Source organism: Leguminivora glycinivorella, chromosome 27 (genome assembly GCF_023078275.1).
Source record: "Leguminivora glycinivorella isolate SPB_JAAS2020 chromosome 27, LegGlyc_1.1, whole genome shotgun sequence".
Lineage (NCBI taxonomy): Eukaryota > Metazoa > Arthropoda > Insecta > Lepidoptera > Tortricidae > Leguminivora > Leguminivora glycinivorella.
This window is the reverse complement of record NC_062997.1, coordinates 4,885,512-4,905,890: the sequence shown is the minus strand read 5'-3', so window position 1 is coordinate 4,905,890 and position 20,379 is coordinate 4,885,512. Positions and strand designations below refer to the sequence as shown.

General features: G+C 36.9%; 1 protein-coding gene across 2 annotated transcripts in view; it reads left to right on the top strand.

Moving 5' to 3' along the window:
• Window positions 1-20,379, top strand: part of LOC125240342 (homeobox protein DBX1-like) — a 47,849-nt gene that overhangs the window by 10,692 nt on the left and 16,778 nt on the right. The window contains exons 1-4 of one of the 2 annotated variants that reach the window (XM_048148236.1): window positions 5,010-5,022; window positions 9,020-9,142; window positions 12,439-12,510; window positions 13,371-13,516. In XM_048148236.1, coding sequence (XP_048004193.1) covers window positions 5,010-5,022; window positions 9,020-9,142; window positions 12,439-12,510; window positions 13,371-13,516 — 354 coding nt within the window. Of the gene's footprint in view, window positions 1-5,009; window positions 5,023-9,019; window positions 9,143-12,438; window positions 12,511-13,370; window positions 13,517-20,379 lie in introns of those variants that run through there. The other variant, XM_048148235.1, reaches the window with a different exon arrangement.

Sequence of the window (20,379 nt, the reverse complement as noted above, 5' to 3'; positions counted from 1 at the left end):
AGTTATAAAAATAGAGGGGGGGGGACATACTTTTTACGACTTTGAGAGCTGATATCTCAAAAACCGTTCACTTTAAGAAAAATGTTTTTTAGAAAACTTTATATCATTTTAAAAGACCTTTCCATTGATACCCCACACGGGTATGTACATCGAAAAAAAAAATTTTCATCCCTCAGTTACATGTATGGGGGCCCCACCCCAATTCTTTTTTTTACTATTTAGTGTCATAATTTTGTAGCGGTTCATACAACACATATTCCCATCAAATTTCATCACTGTAGTACTTATAGTTTCCAAGTAAATCGGCTGTGACAGACGGACAGACGGACAGACGGACAGACGGACAGACGGACATGACGAAACTATAAGGGTTCCGTTTTTGCCATTTTGGCTACGGAACCCTAAAAAGTGCGTCCCCCCCTCTAACTTTTGAACCATATGTTTAAAAAATATGAAAAAAATCACAAAAGTAGAACTTTCTAAAGACTTTCTAGGAAAATTATTTTGAACTTGATAGGTTCAGTAGTTTTTGAGAAAAATACGGAAAACTACGGAACCCTACACTGAGCGTGGCCCGACATGCTCTTGGCCGGTTTTTTTTATTATTTGTATCTCCATTTAAAACTCTCGGGTCTTTTGAGCCCGGTCATTTATAAGACGTGCGTGGGGATATAGATCCAACACGTAGAGCCCGTTTGGAGAGCTTTGATGTCCTGTAGAATTAGTATAATTATAATTGTCGTTGGTAATGTTTCACTCTTTGACTGCGAACATATAACTGCGAAAAAATCAAGTTCTAAAATCGTAATATCGCTCATTTAGTGAAATAATCATTGTAGAACATTTGTGAACAAAATTGATCAGACATTATAGTACCTAGGTAATTAAACTATAGATTAATCACTGCTTAAAACTAACCAAATAACAGATAAACCATATTCCATATACTATAGGTAGGAACTAAACATGCGTTATAATAACTTTTCAGTGCAGATGGTGTTCTTTTTACGCACTAGTGCGAGAAGTGGTTCATTATATGCCAGGTCGAAACTTCGGATGGCTATTGGTACTGAAAAACGTCGTACGTTACACGTGCAAAAAGGAAATTCGAAACGAGTGACGATACATTAAAACACGACCGAAGGGAGTGTTTTAAATCGACACGAGTTACGCTAGTTAGTTATAGTTTAGGTACGCACTAAATTTGTATCGTAATGTACTATTATACTACCACTACTGCATCGAGTAAAACTACTGTCAACCTAACCGAACGAATTAAATTGACATGTGTTAATACTACCACTACATGGAGTAAAACTACTGCCAACCTAACCGAACGAACAGATTAAATAAGCATGCGTTAATATGGCTCTAATCCGCAGGTGTACCAACACAACCGACGGTTTAGCGACCGCAACGCGCGCTGAATTTAAACGAGCGGTCTTTCAGTAGCTTAGCGAGGATTTGTTTCAGTCTTCAAACGATCCATACTTCCAAATATTATAAATAGGGAAAGTGTGTATCTGTTAGTTTTTTCGTCTTTCACGGCAAAACGGAGCGACGAATTGACGTGATTTTTTAAGTGGAGATAGTTGAAAGGATGAAGAGTGATATAGGCTACTTTTTGTCTCTTTCTAACGCGAGCGAAGCCGCGGGCAAAAGCTAGTTATTTATATAAAAACTAAAACAACATTAAAATTTTGAAAAAACCCCGATCGTGACATAGTTTACCGATTTTGATGATTGTTTGAGTCATGAAACATGGCTAAGAACTACACTTCCGACTAATTCAGCTTTCAAATAAAAAAAAAAACTAAATCTAAATCGGTTCATCCGTTCGGGAGCTACGATGCCACAGACAGACACAAATACAAACAGACAAACAGACACGTCAAACTTATAACACCTCGTCGTTTTCCCATAAAAATAAGACTAGCAAGACATCCACCGTTAAATGGTTTGGCTGAGACAAATGTCCGTTAGCGTTGTAAATGACAGGGTGGGAGTGTTCCAAATTTGAAATCTGTGGCCGAGTTCATTTTCCGTCGGCTGATTTTAAACGTGACCCGTTTTTCTGAATATTAGGACCTTCGGAAATGCAATTTATTTGCTATGAAAGTCTCCTAAAGTACTCCTCAAAAAACCTTAATTGTGTGGAACTTCCAATATAATACAAACAATCTAAAAGTCAATTTTGAATAGACGGTATCGGGAAAAAGAGTTGACATTTGTTTTAAAATAAAACATAATAAAAAAACTTAGTTTCATATAAGTACTACTGATTCAAATTAAATTGAGGTAAATTAGTATAAAGACATTAATTCCCAAGAAAATATGTACAATATAATAGAATACATCCCGTTTTTCTGTGGGTCTCAAATACACTTTTAGACAAGGCCCTGTAATTATTCTACACACGAATACTGATGGTTCAAATTTGTCATATTCTAAATCAAGATGTATTATATTCTAAATCAAAATTTATTATATTCTAAAGCGTTTTTTTGTCAAAACAATTTTCTGACCCACTATACCTATTTGCACAAAAAATCCCATTGGCTCGAAGATCATCCGTAAGGGCCTCCGCAGATTTAAAATACAAATTTACATACATACATATAATCACGCCTGCATCCCATAAAGGTGTAGGCAGAGCACATGAACTACTAAGTTCCAGTGCCACTCTTGGCAAAAAGGGGTTGAAAGAAATCCAAATTTTGACATTGCAGTGACAGGTTGCCAGCCTCTCGCCTACGCTACCATTTAACCCGGATATCCCACAGTCAACCGATACCCAAGGAAGAAAGGGGGTGGTGAAATTGTTAACCCGTCACAACACGGATGGGGGGAGGGGGGATTTAAAATAAGATAAGATAACATACCTTTATTATTAACAATAAACATTTAAGCGAAGACTTATGAGTACAACACCGAATCTCACCGCCCCCATTCCCATCTCACCCCACGTGACTTCTCAAATCTTAAGAATATATTAATTGCTCCTGGATAAAACGCTTAAAACAATTAGGGGAAGAGAAGGGGAAGTTCCAGGGTAACGCCCCCGGGAGGGAATTGTCTTAATAGTGAATTTTTATATTAGAAAAGTTGAATTTTTATTGCTTTGATTTTTGATTTGATTTCATGGAATTGATTTTGACTGTTCATTTGTTAACCTCGACGCAAAAACGACGGGGTGTTATAAGTTTAACTTATCTGTCTGTCTGTCTGTTTGTGTGTGACATCGTAGCTCCCGAACGGAGGAACCTATTTAGATTTAGTTTTTTTTTTGTTTGAAAGCTGAGTTAGTCGGGAGTGTTCTTAGCCATGTTTCATGAAAATCGGTCCACTATGTCGCGGTCGGGGTTTTTTTCAAATTTTAATTTTGTGGTTAGATTGTTTATTTTAGTGAAGATTTGTACACTAGGTATGGTAAGAAAGGTTTCGTTGATTTTGCTTACTTTTATAAGGATATATTTATGTCGCTTAGAGTGTTTATAGTTTCGTAGTCGACTAGGAACCCTTAGTGTTGTCATGTCCGTCTGTCCGTCCGTCCGCGGATAATCTCAGTTATGCGCTTAGAAAGCTGAAATTTGGTACCGATGTATGATGTATTTCGGTGCAGATTTAGGATTATTGAACTCAATAAAATAAGTAAGTAATTATTTGTAAAAATTAAAATTATGAGCAATCCCCGACATAGTGGACCGATTTTCGTGAAACATGGCTAAGAACACTCCCGACTAATTCAGCTAAAAAAACCCTAAAAACTAAATCGGTTCATCCGTTCGGAAGTTACGATGCCACAGACAGACACACACAAACAGACAGACAGACAAACAGACAGACAGACACGTCAAACTTATAACACCCCGTCGGTTTTGCGTCGGGGGTTAAAAAAATACTCGCATTTTATTAGTTAAATACCTACCTACAGTACAACAATAATTTAATAAGTACAAATATTAGTAAGACGAATCTCTTACAACTACAAAAAATGCGTACCACATACCACAAAAGACCCAAGTGCATTTTTAATAAATTCGCACACAATTATAACGAACACTTGAGAAAACAAAAACACGAAATCCTTACTTGCCTCTTTTACAATGGTGCCACAACAATAGATAATCCTGCCACAGATAATGTTAAAAATGGGAGTTACGTTTATCCGGCACAATGCCTTTTTTATGTGTTTTTTACTTACCCCACTTTGTAGGGGATTATATTAAAATAATATTAGCAATATTTTATTATGTTTTATGAACTGGGATTTAAGTAGACAGAAATAAATGGAATGTTGACGCCTACTGTGATAAAAATGACAGTCGCATTTATCGACCTTCAATGCAAAAACGATTTATTTTTGGTCTTCGTGAGAATGAAAAATCAGTGCCTATGCCAAATGTTGAGTCTAGTTAACGAGAGGATCCCAGGTTTTCAAATTTCAATTCTAAGTAGTCAGTAGAGATCCTAACTAGAGATGGGCCGATAAATATTCGGTATTCGGCATATTCGGCAAGTTTTTCAATGTTCGTATTCGGCCGAATAATTCGGTTGCCTTGCCGAATATTTACCAAATAAACAAAGTAAATAACTAATGAAGATCATACGTATTCCATTGGATAATAAGCTCCTATTTTAGTAGCTTTTTAAGGAACTACTAAAACGAGATAATTACCTATACATCGAAATATAAATAGCTATAATTTTCATTAGACTTATATTGACCGGGATATAGACCGTGATTACCTTTTTGATTTTTGTCGAGCTCCCGATATTTCGACGCAGTTGCATGCATCATGATCACGGAAAACTGACGAAGGCGGGTGGATGTTAAAGTTGTATAGACAGCGCGCGATCTACCCTAGCTATAATTTTTTTGTAAAAAAACCGTAGTTTAAGAGTTGAGAAGAGTTCAGCCGGCGTATCATGCTTCCAATTTTATCACTTATCCACGTGGATAAAGCATCCGTCACGCTTTAGCAAGTATGTCAGTGTGAGAGTGACAGATGTCTTATCCACGTGGATAAGTGATAAAATTGGCAGCATGATACCCCGGCAGAGTCATTTTAACTAAGTTTTAGTTATCCACTAAATCATAAAAAAATAGTTGTAGTAACATATGTAACCATTATCAATCAATTAATAGTTTTAATCTTAACATCCTCTTTATAATGGCGTAACCGAATATTCGGCCGGATGTTCGGTTCGGTAAAGCTGAACCGAATATTCGGCCGAATATTCGTATTCAGCAAAGTCCATATTCGGCCCATCTCTAAACCTAACTATGAAGCTACAGATCTAGGTTGAATTCCGACCAAGGTCACCTGTTCGTGGCAACAAAAATGGTAGGTACTTACCAGCACAGTATTTGTGTACCTAATCAATATTTTATTTGACTTATTGTTTCACTTTATAACATTAAGTCTACATTACTGTTTGAAACTAACTGTAGTTTTAATTTAATAACATTTTAAAAGGTTTCTAAGAATACGTCAGCATATTTTGGCCCACAGCACTCCTAATTACTCGCACCAGGCCGCACACTACTACAGAACAGCGTATCCAAATAAGATACCAGAATAAGATACGCTGTTTCTCCATCGCTCGCAGCGCCCCCTCGGACGGTTTTAGAATTTAACTCAACACCCGTCTTGGCTGTCACTTGCACGCTGGCGTTATATATCGTACCTTTGTCACATTAATCACCGCTATATGTTTTTGAAAGGCGATCGCGATCCGATGGCGGTTAAGAAGCGATTTGCCTGCCGTTTGGCGCACGGTATTGATTTAATTGTTTGTGTTCTGATCTGTGTTTGGTATTAAGGATTTCAATTGTTATGTGCGTGACACACTTGTACGCTTCTTGTACCTACGTTGCTGTTGTATCTTTCGGCTTCTCTTTAAATCATATAAAAGAAAACGAGACGACACTGCAATGTTGCAACTATTTCATTTCTACAATTTTGAATTATAGTTTACGGTTATTAAAAATGGAGTAAGAAAAACTCGACACTATTTCAAATCTTCATCTTTCCTTTGCCCTTTTCCCATTATCGGGGGTCGGCGTAGCAGATGATCTTCCTCCATTCCTCTCTATCAGTCGTCATTTCCATACTAATACCTTTCACTCTGATATCATTGTTCACACATTCCATCCATCTTTTCTTAGGCCTTCCACTACCATTGTATCCATCCACCTTCATTTTTCCACTCGTTTTATAACATTGCCAAAAAAATCTTGCATATATGCGAAACCTTTTGTACATCATTGTTGCAAATTAATTTCATTGAAAAACATCTACAACTCCACAAGTGCCAACATAAAGAACAAACGGTCCCCCGTATAAATAACCTTTGCGCGCGGCGTGCAAAAATTGGCGCCAAATCTATAACGGACTTAATTAAATATCGAATCTGTGGCGACATCGAGAATCACTTTCACAAGCTCGTATTAGAACGTAATTATTGAATGAGTTTGAGCTTTATTGTATTGAAGTAAGAATGGAATTGGTTGTGAAATTGTTTTTAGATTTGAGGTTATTTTTAGGAGTTATGTTCTTTTGATTCGCGTTAATTGAACTTGGGTATTTTATAGGGTGTATTTTTAATTGAGTTGATAAATGAGATTTTCTTTTAATAATTATGTTCCCGTGTGGTGACGGGTTAAGAATTTCACCACCCCCTTTCTTCCCGTGGGTGTCGTAGAAGGCGACTGTGGGATATGGGTTAAATTGTGGCGTAGTAGGCGAGAGGCTGGCAACCTGTCACTGTAATGTCACAGTTTCGTTTTCTGTCAACCCCTTATTTGCCAAGAGTGGCACTGAAACTTGAGTAGTTTCATGTGCTCTGCCTACCCCTTCATGGGATACAGGCGTGATTGTATGTATGTATGTAATTATGTTTTGTAAGTTCAAATTAGTTTAGTCAGTGCACTGTTTAGTGAGAGCTTTGCTTTTCCTGAAGTTACTTTATTGCGTCCATGTTGTCGCCACTTTATCCAGGAATATTTGCAAAGATGGCTGGCAGTCCTCAACTGTGCAATTTCCGGAAAATTCCTGCAGCGCAGAGCTAAACTACGGATTAACCCCTCAAACGCCTTGTTCCAGATCTGTCCCAGACAATTTAAACTGTAATTAACGGATTGAAGGTTATTAATTCAGTAACAAAGTTTTGACAACGGCGTTCCAGGGGTTAAACCGTTTCCGTTTCCGAACCGATACGACCTTCAAACTTTTAAGAAAAGAGCGTACACCTATCTTAAAGGCTGGCAACGCACCGACCCTTCTGGTGTTTCTGATGTCCATGGGCTGCAGTGATCGCTTACCATCAGGCGACCTGTCTACTCGTTTCCCTCTTATCGCATAAAAAAAATTAAATCCATAAAAGTTGCTAAATTGTTGCACCTTGATTATTTTGGGACTGTGGGTTCGATCCTAGGCTTGTACCGCTAGCTAAGTTCTAAATAACAGGTATCTATTATATTAAAAAAAATACAAGAGCAAAAAATAAAGCCGCACACACACGTTCCAAAATGAAGCTCGCAATGAAAATGCAGATAATTCGGAGCTAATTCCGTCGGTCGCGGTCGCGTGTGTCGCTGACATTATTATGTTTGTGCACTACATTATTTCATAATCGCAAACAAGGCTCATTTTTAATTTTTAAAGCATTTTAATCTCGGGAATAAAAAAAAAACTATAGTCTAAAGTATGTAGTAACCGTGGAGAGACGTTATTTTGGTCAGATGGCAGTCGCTTTCGTACTAGAAACAACGATAAATCTTGGGAATAGTTGTCAAAGCGGACCCAGGCTCCCATGAGGGCCATGAGTCGTGGCAAATGCCAGGATAACGCATGGAGAATGACGATGCGTTATTTTCTAAAATAAACTTATAAGCAATACAAGGAAAAAATGCCGCGAACATTGGTACAATGCCTAACGGGAATTTTATTTGAATTTAAGAGTAAGATAGCTGTTAATTTTTATGCTTTGTCTTAGTTTCTATATGTAAACTTGTTCATGTAAATAAATGAATTATACACTTAACTACGTCACGGATTTCATACTGACATTAGTCATAGCCTCCCCACAGACGAGTCTTAATTTTCATAATCTTAAAAAAAACTTGTATGCAAATTGACAGTTCAAACTGACACTGACAGATCTGTCCGTGTCAGTTTGCATACAAATTTTTTTTAAGATTATGAAAATTAAGACTCGTCTGTGGGGAGGCATAGTCTTTAGAATTGTTCTTCAGCGTAGGAAAAGTAAATGTAATATGTAAATGGTAATGTTTGTGCTGACTCCACGAGACAGGCCTAGCCTAGTGTGGTGGTCGAAGGTAAAAAGCTTTTGTAACACTTTTTGGCAAATAAACTTTTTTTTTTTACATTACTGACACTCTCACACTTTGATGCGCTCTGGTGAAATCTGTGCAGAGTTATCTTAGACGGACTTGAGCTATAGTGACAGATTTTCTCTTATTATAACACTTCATTAAAAATTAAAAAAAAAATACATCGTGAGGATATTCTTACACAGATCGACTGAGTCCCACGGTAAGCTCAAGACGGCTTGTGGTGCAGGTACTCAGACAACGATATAATATATAATATACAAATACTTACCTCTATATACATAGAAAACATCCATCAGGAACAAATATCTGTGCTCATCACACAAATAAATGCCCTTACCGGGATTCGAACCCGGGACCGCGGCGTAGCAGGCAGGGTCACTACGCGCTAGTCCGGACCGGTCGTCAAATGGCAGTCGTTTTCGTAAAACTAGTGCCTACGCTAAATCTTGGGATTAGTTGTCAAAGCGGACCCCAGACGTGGCAAATGCCAGGATAACGCTAGGAGGATGATGATAACACTTCATTAAAAAATTTGCTGTGTTCTCTTAGCCGGACTCTTAAATGACAACATACCTACCCAGTAAAAAAAAATTCAAAATAATGTAGTACCATTTGTTCGGCAATTTTCAGTCCTAAATCAGTTTGTCTATTCCACAGATTACCGGCAACCAATGATGGCTCCCTGGCCCATCGCGAAACCCATAGCCAGCCGACCAATCCCAGTGCAGCATCAGCATTTACAACATCTACTGGCACACTGCCACCATCCGTATTTAGCTGGTGAGTGTACCATTTATGGAACAACAGGCAACTAGAGGTTTGCTCCAATTCCACTCCACCGCCACCGCCAGCATTAATAACATCTACTAGCCCACTGCCACCACCTGTACTTTGCTGGTGAGTGTACCATATGTGGAACAGCAGGCAACCAGTGGTTTTCAGCTATTCCCGTCCAGCGTCAGCATTTACATCTACTTGCGCACTGCCACCACTTAGCTGGTGAGTGTACGTACCATATATGAAACAGCAGGCCGCCATCCGTACTTAGCCAGTAAGTGTACCATATATGGGACAACGAGCAACCAATGGTTCTAGCATTTACATTATCTATTGGTGCGCTGCCACCATTCGTAAAATAGAGACATCTCTCACGCTCAATTAAAGCTTAAAGTAGTTTAAAATTCACTTTTTTCTCATCATATGCAGTTCTCATCTTTTTTCTCATAAACTAAACATCGTGACAAAGATAAGCGGAAGTGCCTATATCACGCAAAACTGTCAACATGTCTCAAAATGTCATAACGAACTAACCTTTAAAAACCAATTTTAACACAAATAAATCCATGTTTTTTACACCAAGATCAACACAAAAAAAGGCAATAACTTTTATTGATCTGCCAATATTTTTATTGCTATACAATGCAACACAATGCTAGGTCATAAACACGGTTTGCAAAAAAACGGCTATGAAAGGACCGTTGGCCATTTTGCCTCCGTTTATGTTATTAGATTATCATAAAAAGCAAATTGTGTTGGTCTATGGTAAAAAAAAAGTTCGATCCACAGAATTACAGTTAAACCAGAATGAGTAGTTAGGTCAAAATGTGTGTCCACATGAGAGGTCATTGTTTGGGCTGGTGTCCCTCTCGCACTTACTGACAATGTCAACATTATTCAGTGACGTCATCACTGTCATACATTGGGGATACCAGTCAATTTTCAAAGTTACTACCAAATCTACTAATACCCATTTGAACATATTTTTTAATTATACAAATCTTTGATTTATTGGCATCAAAATAGTTACATTATAATTATTTTCCAATTCTTTGAAATATATCGAAACCCTAGTTTGAATATAACACTAAAATAATATAAGAAGTTATAAAGTCAGATAATATGCAGATAAAAATACTACTACTATGGTAACCTCATTAACACTGGCCACCCGTGCGAGAGGGACACCAGCCCAAACAATGCCCTCTCATGTGGACCGTTTTCGCTAGTCTGATACGATCACCTTTCTATCTCAGTGATAAGGTTCAATTTAGTGTGGCAAAAAATGCGATTCCACAATCTAGTTTAATAATTCTAAATCTATGGTTCGATCATGAAGCTCATAGACACAGATTGTCAGGTTTTAAGAGTTATTACTCTATAATACGTTGTTAAAATTATAAATGTAAAGATTAAGTAGATTTTTTTTTCATTCTACATTTTATAATGTTTCATTCGCGATCAAAGTAGTTTATATCTCATACATCGTGAATCTCTTACTAGGCTAAAGAAAAAAGAAAGAGAAGCAAGAAAGATTTAGGGACGCCACAGACAGTTTGAAAAATTCATAATCTTAAAAAAAAATTGCATGCAATACAAATCCAAATTCAGATTATGAATTTTTCAGGCTGCCTGTGGCGAACATTAAAACTAAATAATACTCGTCAAAGTCGTCGAATAAAAAAATAAATGACTCTAGTGTTCTAATTGTTACAAAACTGGTCAATGAAACAAGAAGAATACAGTAGGCATTAGAAAATGCTGTAATTAAAATAAACGCAATGAACTCCAAATATATATTTAAATACAACTTATAACCCCCAGATGCCCATGTTTACTTTATAGATAAACTAAACGTATGTTTATGTATCAAATTGGGCAAATAATGCCCTTTTGTTACGCCAACAATGGCAAATAGGAAAGAATTACTTTTTTAAACCGCGACGCGGTGGTCTTTTTAATTGTATCGCAAAAAGAGGGATAACGCTATCTGTCTGTTAACTTGTAGTGGCGTATCTATAAAAAATGCTACTTTGGCAAAATGTGTGGGTATTCGATTTTTTTAGCTATGATCAACCACACTAGGCGCGTTTCACACGCCTTTGATTCAGTAGGTAACTGATGACAGCAGGTGTCTCAATCCAAACTATGCTTCTAAGGGCCACTTGCATTAACGAAAATGGTGGGTTTGGGCAGCCAGCCGCTGCCAAATTTTAAATGTATTGTTAGAATGCGGCTGGCCAAATTTAGAATTGAGAGGCGCAAGTATCTATGTAAATCTATGTTATTAGTTAATACCGAATTAAGTATGATGTATGGAGACTATGGAGAGCTAAAGCCTGTTATGTGGTCTAATTTTAATTCTGAGTGAATGTCTAGTTTCTAATTAAGTAATATACATTTGGGCAAAGCAATACCTAACGGTAACGTGCTTGCCTCCCTGATATTTATTTTTCCCCTCACTAGCTCGGAAACACGTGTTTTGTCCTTTAATGGCAACGGGTAAAAACGCATTTTATCCACTAGTGGGTAAAGTAATTTGACCTTGAATAAAGTCAAATTAACTGCTTTAAAATTGGTTAAAGTAGGTGAATCTAGTAATAAAGATGATTTACCACCTGTGGAACTACTGGAAGCGGTGATAAACGCATCTTTTGCGTTGTAGTTTCCTCGCTATAGTGAGGGGAAAAGTTTTGTGTTACACTCGGGTGCAAATGTATTTTACTTCTCGTGTGTTAAAAAACTCGCAAGTTCAGGATTCTATTCTCGAACCACTCGCTTCGCTCGTGGTTCAACTATAGAATCCTTTCACTTGCTCGTTTTTCAATTCCACACTCGGCGTTAAAATACAACTTTGCCCCCTTGTATAACAAATAACTATTTCCCCTCACTAGCTCGGAAACACGTGTTTTGTCCTTTAATACCAGTGGGTAAAAACGCATTTTATCCACTAGTGGGTAAAGTAACTTGACCTTGAATAAAGTTAAATTAATTGCTATAAAATTGATAAAAGCAGGTGAATCTAGTAATAAAGATGATTTACCATGTATGGAACTACTGGAAGCAGTGATAAACGCATTTTTTCCGTTGTAGTTTCCTCGCTATAGCGAGAGGAAAAGTTTTTTGTTATACTCTTGTTTAATTAATTCAATTTCATTTCAATTCCACACTCGGCGTTAAAATACAACTTTGCACTCTTGTATAACAAATAACTATTAAACCTAAGTAGCTGGCCAGCCCTAAATGCTACTCGTACATTTGAATAATTACAACTGCAAGTGACGCCATATTTGTTACAGTGAGACCGTCGCAAGCGCACACACAAGTTTTCCCGCTGCCTGGAGCCTTCCCTTGGGCCCATAGTTCGAGAGGTAAGAATACTAACCCCGTTAGGGTCACTTGCAACACCGAAAATGGAGACTTAACCCGAGGTTAGGCCTTCATTTTATATGGAATTTGACAGTTGACAGCCCACTAACCTTGGTTTAAACGGGTGGTGATGGCAAATTCACCCTGTGCAAGTGGCAGGGAGTAAAAGCCAAAGCAAAAAAAAAAAAACGGGTGGTGCAAGAAGCCCTTATAAAAAAGTTACTGAAAGTTAGTTAAAGTGTTTTGTACCTTTCTCACTTCAACATGACAGATAATGACAAACGTTTATTAGCTAATTCAGGTTTATAAGAGTTTAATGCATAAAGCCATAAGAATACAATGTTTTATATGCTGCAGTTTCGGCCACGTTTGGCGTTCTGCAGGTTTTGCTTAGTTATCTGTTTTCAGACAGATACACTTGTTAAAAAAGAGGAAAGAAATAAGTAATTCAATATTAAAAGTTATGTCATCAAACGTTCTAATGCCTTCTTAACTTAATCAAAACTCATATTATTCCAATTGAAACGGGACTTAATCGCGAAACAATTACTTTTATAATTGACCGTAAGTCTTACGCGATTAAGTCCCATTTCAATTTGATAATAGGAGCGAAAATTGTGTTAGTTTAAATCAATATATTGATCTAAACTGTTAAATAATTGCGCCACATGGTCAAGAGAAGTACTTCAAAAGCTAAGTAACTTAGAAATACAATTACCTAAAACTTTTCACGTATCATCGTGGAAACATTTTTATGATTTGGTAACCTACGTGACAGGCATTGTCTATTAGAAGCCAAAGCTAAACGAGTGTGTTTAAACTTATGTTTAAATAAATTGAAATTGAAATTATTCTCACCCAGGTAAACCTCGACGAGGGATGATGAGGCGCGCCGTTTTCTCAGATCTGCAACGCAAAGGGCTGGAGAAGAGGTTCCAGGTGCAGAAGTACATCTCCAAGCCGGACAGGAAGAAATTAGCTGAGAAACTGGGACTTAAGGATAGCCAGGTAACTTTTATATTAGGTTTAAAAAATGGATTCTATTAGGAACACCTTGGCTGAAAATGATGTGAGCTATGGCATGTTTCACCAAAGTGACATTTGTCACCCGACAGTGACACTACAATAAGGAAATATTAACGCTAAATAATGTTTCTTATCAAACCAGAAATAGGCATAGAAATCACAGAAATGTCACTGTGATGAACTAGACCACTGTTTGGCATTTCTTATGTCACTGTCAACATACCACAATATTGTTACATCTGTGCTCGTATGAATGAACTGAAACTAAAGAAAAGAAAATCTAAATAATTTAGAATGGTCATTAAATATGGGGTATGGTAAAATAATACAATAGGTACTTAAAATTGAAACACACACAGAAACACCATCCAACTTAACGCTGCAAAACGCTTCTTAAAAAAATACAGTTATTTGTCAAAGCTCAAAAGAATAAAGAGGTGGGTCTCTATTGATTCCCAGGATAAAGTCTTAAGTCATAATGTATCGATTTTCCACATTTTCGTTAGTCATAATTTGTTTTTTTTTTTTCAGAAACGCGTAACTTTTCAGGATCGCCATAAAACAAACCTAACTTATAAACTATAAACCTAACTATAGATGTCCTTAATGAAAACCCTGAAAAGTTAACCGTTTCAGAATTATGACTAATGATAATCTAGCAAACGTTAAATTATGACTTTCGATCATTATAATTAACAAGGGATCCGAAGTTAGGTATATATTAAATTAAATAACTACCTTGCCCTCATAATCGCTTTGCCTCTATTAAAACACAAAACTCAAACACAACAATTACTCAAACACCAACCAACTTACCGCCGTGAAAACGCTCCTTCAAAAAATACAGTTATTTCACCCCCATAAGGGGGAGGGTGTTACAAAAAAGCACCCTCGAGGTGGCTGTCAAGTACACACCATGGGGGCGAAAGGTTTAAAACAATTACCGAGAGCGATATTTAGATCCAGGTTTGATTAAGGCTTATTGGGCCTTTTCAGAGGCGTTTTTGGGGCGTTAAAAGCAATCGAGTGTCGTGCTGTTTTTAACTTTTTAATAGAGTCAGGCGAAGACGGGTTAGAATTTTGTGCATTTGCATCAGTGCAGAGGTGAAATAAAATTTGTTGGTATTATTTCCCGTAGACACAGTTATCCTTGTAGCTAACTTCAAGTTTTTTTTTTAAATTATAAATAGGCTTACTCTTGACCACAGACTAGCCAAAGGCAAAGACATGGCCTACGATGGAGTGAGCTCGCCCAGAAGATGCCTGTTCACCCTAAGTTTGAAGTTCACTAATTTTTGTCGTCTTAGAATTTTACCAGCACACGTAAAAGTTTTTATTTGTTTTTAGCTGTGTGATCTCACTTTCTCTATACAATGAATGTCATTTTCCGTGATGCTATCGGGTAGGGTATTCTAAAACATCAACCTGCTTATCAAAGGTCGGGGGGGGGGGGGGGGGGGTGAGCTATTTCCCTACTATTTAAGCAATATTTAACATGTCTGACGTCAAATTAGAGTCTGTTCGGAAAGTCCAGAGTCGTGAAATGTATGTCAAATATTGTCCAACTAGCTTTTACCCGCAGTTTCACTCGCGTTAACTCCGAAAAATTCGGAATTTTCCATACAAATTCCCTCCCCCCATTTTAGAGAAGAGGGGGGTTAGAAAGAAATAAAAAGTGACCTATGTCCCCCTGCATTCTTTCAACTATCTCCACCTAAAAAGAAAGAAGGACAAACAAACAGACACACACTTTTCCATTTATAATATTAGTATGGATTTGTAGGAAAACAGCTCCCCCCCTTGCCTCTATAAATACAGGCTCAAAAGTGTGTTAAAACATTCTACTTTGTTAATTACAAAAAAAACACACAAACTACTTTAATCACAAATAAAAACATACAAATCGTAGACCTGCCGCCGTAACAATGGCTTTCTGACCGATTCGAATATCACATAAGTCTAAAATTAGATCTAGTTACGATATATATCGACTGTTTTATTTGAAGAGCTAATTTTTGACAAGTTCGAATTAGGCTGTTTCACAACGATACGACATTACATTTGGAAATGTGAAAAATAACTATATATAAGAAAAATACTCTAATCTCGCTAATATTACAACAAAACTTTTTTCTTAGCACTTTTTTAATGCACTTTGGTGATTCTGTTCTCCTAAATCATTCCTTGCGTTATCCCGGCATTTGCCACGGCTCATGGAAGCCTGGGGCCCGCTTTGACAACTAATCCCAAGGTTTGGCGTAGGCACTAGTTTTACGATAGCGACTGCCATCTGACCTTCCAACCCGAAGGGTAACTGGGCCCTGTTGGAATTAGTCCGGTTTCCTCACGATGTTTTCCTCCACCGAAAAGCGACTGGCAAATATCAAATGACATTTCGCACATAAGTTCCGAAAAACTCATTGGTACAAGCCAGGGTTCGAACCCGCGACCTCCAGATCGAAAGTCGCAGGCATCCTAACTCATTCTGTATATATTTTTAAATCCTAAATGAAATAAATCAACTACATATAATCAAAAACAACTCCATAATAAGGTATCATTTAAAAATTTGATTTTTCTCCAAATAACCTCAGAGATTTCCCCCCTTTGACGTATCTATTAAAAACAAAAGACTGGGGGTTGTTTATTTCCGCCCGTCACCGGTTTTCACTTTTCATTTCCGTTTTAAAATTCGTTGGATATTTTTATGACTGCGTTTTTACACGCTATTCAATTCTATATTATTTTTAGCACGAAAAAAACTTTCCAAAAATGTAAAAACTGTAAATGTTCATAACGATAAGTATTTTTACGGTTTTTAATTTCTTCTTCTTTCAAAACTTCTAGAAATAGCATATAGCCCTTCTTTGAACGCCAGATACGCCCTTGTTATTTCAGGCTTCCATGGACGACAGTGATTGCTTAGCTTTCATCAAGTTTAATAGTCTACTCTACTCATATGCCTCATATAAACTATTTAAAAAAAACTTTGACCTATTAATAGGCCCACCTCAAAAAGATGTATTTAACATAATGTTTAAATTAAATTAAGAAATTAGGTAAGTATTTATTTAAATCGTACAATTACAAACTTATCTCTCTATAGTATCCTAAAAGTCTCTATAGTATCAATAATAAAATTTTATCTTATCAATAACCTTAACATAATATTCCCATCTTACATTACGTCCAATATTGAACATCGCAAAACGCCAAATAAAATCGCATCGTATCGAAATCCCAAATAAAATACTCCATTCTTTTTCCACCAACCGAGCATTAACAAAATCTGACGGCAAATCGGGAAAATCACCCGCCAAAAGCATTCCCAACATAATAAAAAAAAACTCGCCAACGGTGACATAACAATAAAATATACAAACGTTCTTAAGACAAAAATACGCCTTTACCCTCTACGAAAGAGAACAATATACACAAGTATCCCAAGTTAGAACGAGACCGCTATAACGTTAGAACGACGTCTTACACCCCGTTTCTATTGGCCGATTTGTATCGAATAAAATGTTCCCGCTTTTCTATTGGCGCGCGCCCGTTTGAGTTTTTTTTCATGGCCGCGTGTTTTTTTTACGATTTCTGATGGTTATGGAGCGATCGTAAGCAGGTTTTCGGTTTATTGAATGTTTTCGAGTTATTAAGTTGCCTGTTTGGATTCGTTTGGTCCGTTTTAGATTAAGTTGAGGTTAGGGCGGTTACACATTTACATAATACGTTTTATTGACATGAAAGTTTTTTTTTTATAGTTGGCTACCGCAAATGGCTAGTGATATGCCTAGGCAAATACATTTAGTAACGGAAGAGAATGGAGAACTTGATAGCCGGATTCTAGGTTTTTCATGTAAAATAAATTTCAATGTTTATTTCTATCTAAGCTAAAAACATTTTTTTTTTCATGAAAACATCATGATAAAATTTGTAGATTATCATTAAGTGAATATTGTTTAATCAAATTAGGTATTATTTCATATTCAATTATTTTCTTGTGCCATTTACCTAGAATTTTATAACCAAAAACATCATTTAATTGTCAAATATATCTTCTCTGTCAATATAATCTAATATAATGTATTGTTATAACCGCGAACACGCGAGTAAACCTCAAAATAAACCTATTAATTTAGCTCATAAGCGACGAATTGTGATATACGCCGTGTTTATGTCAAAATCCGATAACTCAGAGCATATGAGTCAAACCCAAGGAAGAGGCAAAAAGTGCCTATGTCACTCTCCATCCCTTGAACCATCTTCCCTTTAAAATCACGACAATTCGTCGCTCCGTTTTGCCGTGAAAGACGGACAAACAAACAGACACACACACTTTCACATTTATAATAATAATAATGTAAGTTTGTATTATTGTTATAACCGTGAACACACGAACGAACCTCAAACAAACCTATTAATTAAGCTCATAAGCGACGAATTCTGAGAAACACAGTCAAAATGGCGTAAGGTACTGATATACAGCGTGTTTTATTGGTGTATTAATAACTCCAAGGTAATAAAAATTTTGAACACACCTTAGACACTTAAGAATTTGAAAAGATACGCCTCATAGGTTAGATACCTGGGCCTCTATTGTTCTCATAAACTCTTAAGCCATAATGTATCATTATGTTCACGTTTTCGTTAGTCATAATTTGATTTTTCCCAGAAACGCGTAACTTTTCAGGATTGTCATAAAGCAAACCTAACCTAACAAATCTGTAGATGACCTTAATGAAAAAATGAGGAGTTAACCGTTTCAGAATTATGACTGGCAATTTTTCTGGCAACATTATGACTTTTGATCATTATGTCAAAGAAAGGGATCCGCAGATACCTAAGTAACTGCATTCCTTATGGAGTAGCTAACACATGCACGACCGACCGGTTACATGTCTTAAAATCATCAATATATGAAATATTTGTAAGTGATCAACAAATTCATTTAATCGGATTTTAGATATCAACTAAACTCGTGAAAATAGTAGACATAAAAGAAATGGAAATGTCGTAGTGTTATCCATTTTTAACCCCCGACGCAAAAACGACGGGGTGTTATAAGTTTGACGTGGTTTGACATGTCTGTCTGTGTATGTGTCTGTCTATCTGTGTGTCTGTCTGTGGCATCGTAGCTCCCGAACGGATGAACCGCTTTCGATTTAGTTTTTGTTTGAAAACTGAGTTAGTCGGGAGTGTTCTTAGCCATGTTTTATGAAAATCAGTCCACTATGTCGCGGTCGGGGTTTTTTTTTTTTAATTTTAATTTTGTGGTTAGGTTATTAGAAGATTACATAGTAACACATTCAAAATTTAATCAGATACCTACTTACATTTATATAGATATAGAAGAGTAGATCAATAGAATCAGCATTAAACTCTGAATATAAAAGTTATGGTAGTTCCACAGAAACACGGTGTATAAATACGTCGTTCTGTTCTCGAATAATCTTAATTGGTTCGCAAATTAATCGGCACTTCAAAGAGACAAAGCAAAGGCGCAGTGTGTTCGAGTTTAATGCTCCTCATAAAACCCTAGTTCGCTCGGGGTTTAATGAACGTGCTCAAAGCTAAAATGGAAGTTCTATTAGTGTACAATAGTACATTACTACAGAGGCCGGATAGGTCTGAGGCGGGCAACCCCATTTCCCGCCGAGGTATGTATAGTGCTTTTCTCAAACATGGTATGAAATAAATAAAGTCTACTGAAAATAGTAACTTTGGATGGCTGTGTCTCCTAAACGGTGCGTCGTAGCGCAAAAATAATCGAATTTTCGTTCCCCTTTGATGCCCCGTATACGCTTATAAAAAAACAAAAAGTTAAAAAAAAATTCAAACGCACCCAAAATCAAATATTGTCTAGGGCCCGTACCAGTTGCAGTCGGCACGTCTATAAAGCCCCTTATAGTTTTTTTTTAATTGGCTAAATACCTGGATGTTATGTCACAATTATCTGTGTTTGGAAATTAAAAAACCGGCCAAGAGCGTGTCGGGCCACGCTCAGTGTAGGGTTCCGTAGTTTTTCGTATTTTTCTCAAAAAGTACTGAACCTATCAAGTTCAAAACAATTTTCCTAGAAATTCTTTATAAAGTTCTACTTTTGTGATTTTTTTCACATTTTTTAAACATATGGTTCAAAAGTTAGAGCGGGGGGGACGGACTTTTTTTTCCTTTAGGAGCGATTATTTCCGAAAATATTAATATTATCAAAAAACGATCTTAGTAAACCCTTATTCATTTTTTAATACCTATCCAACAATATATCACACGTTGGGGTTGGAATGAAAAAAAATATCAGCCCCCACTTTACATGTAGCGGGGGTACCCTAATAAAACATCTTTTTCCACTTTTTATTTTTGCACTTTGTTGGCGTGATTTATATACATATTGGTACCAAATTTCAGCTTTCTAGTGCTTACGGTTACTGAGATTATCCGCGGACGGACGGACGGACGGACGGACGGACGGACGGACGGACAGACAGACATGTCGAAACTATAAGGGTTCCTTAGTTGACTACGGAACCCTAAAAAGTGACCAAGTCCTCTGCAAGAACCATACCGTTCTATCCTAGGGATGAACAGAGGGCGCTACGAGTCCTTGTATAGATTACTCATATGAGAGATAATTTCGACCTCGACAGCTGTGACCTGGGTGGCCGAGCGGATAAAGAGGCATCTCCCGCGATTGGAGAGTACGCTGGTTCGATTCCAGCCTCAGGCACCAGAGGACTTGGTCACTTTTTCTTTCATATGTGTAATTTATTTCGGTTTTAATTTATATACATAGTAGTGTGACTACTTTAAGACAGCACAAGTTGATTTTCAATAGATTATAATTTAAC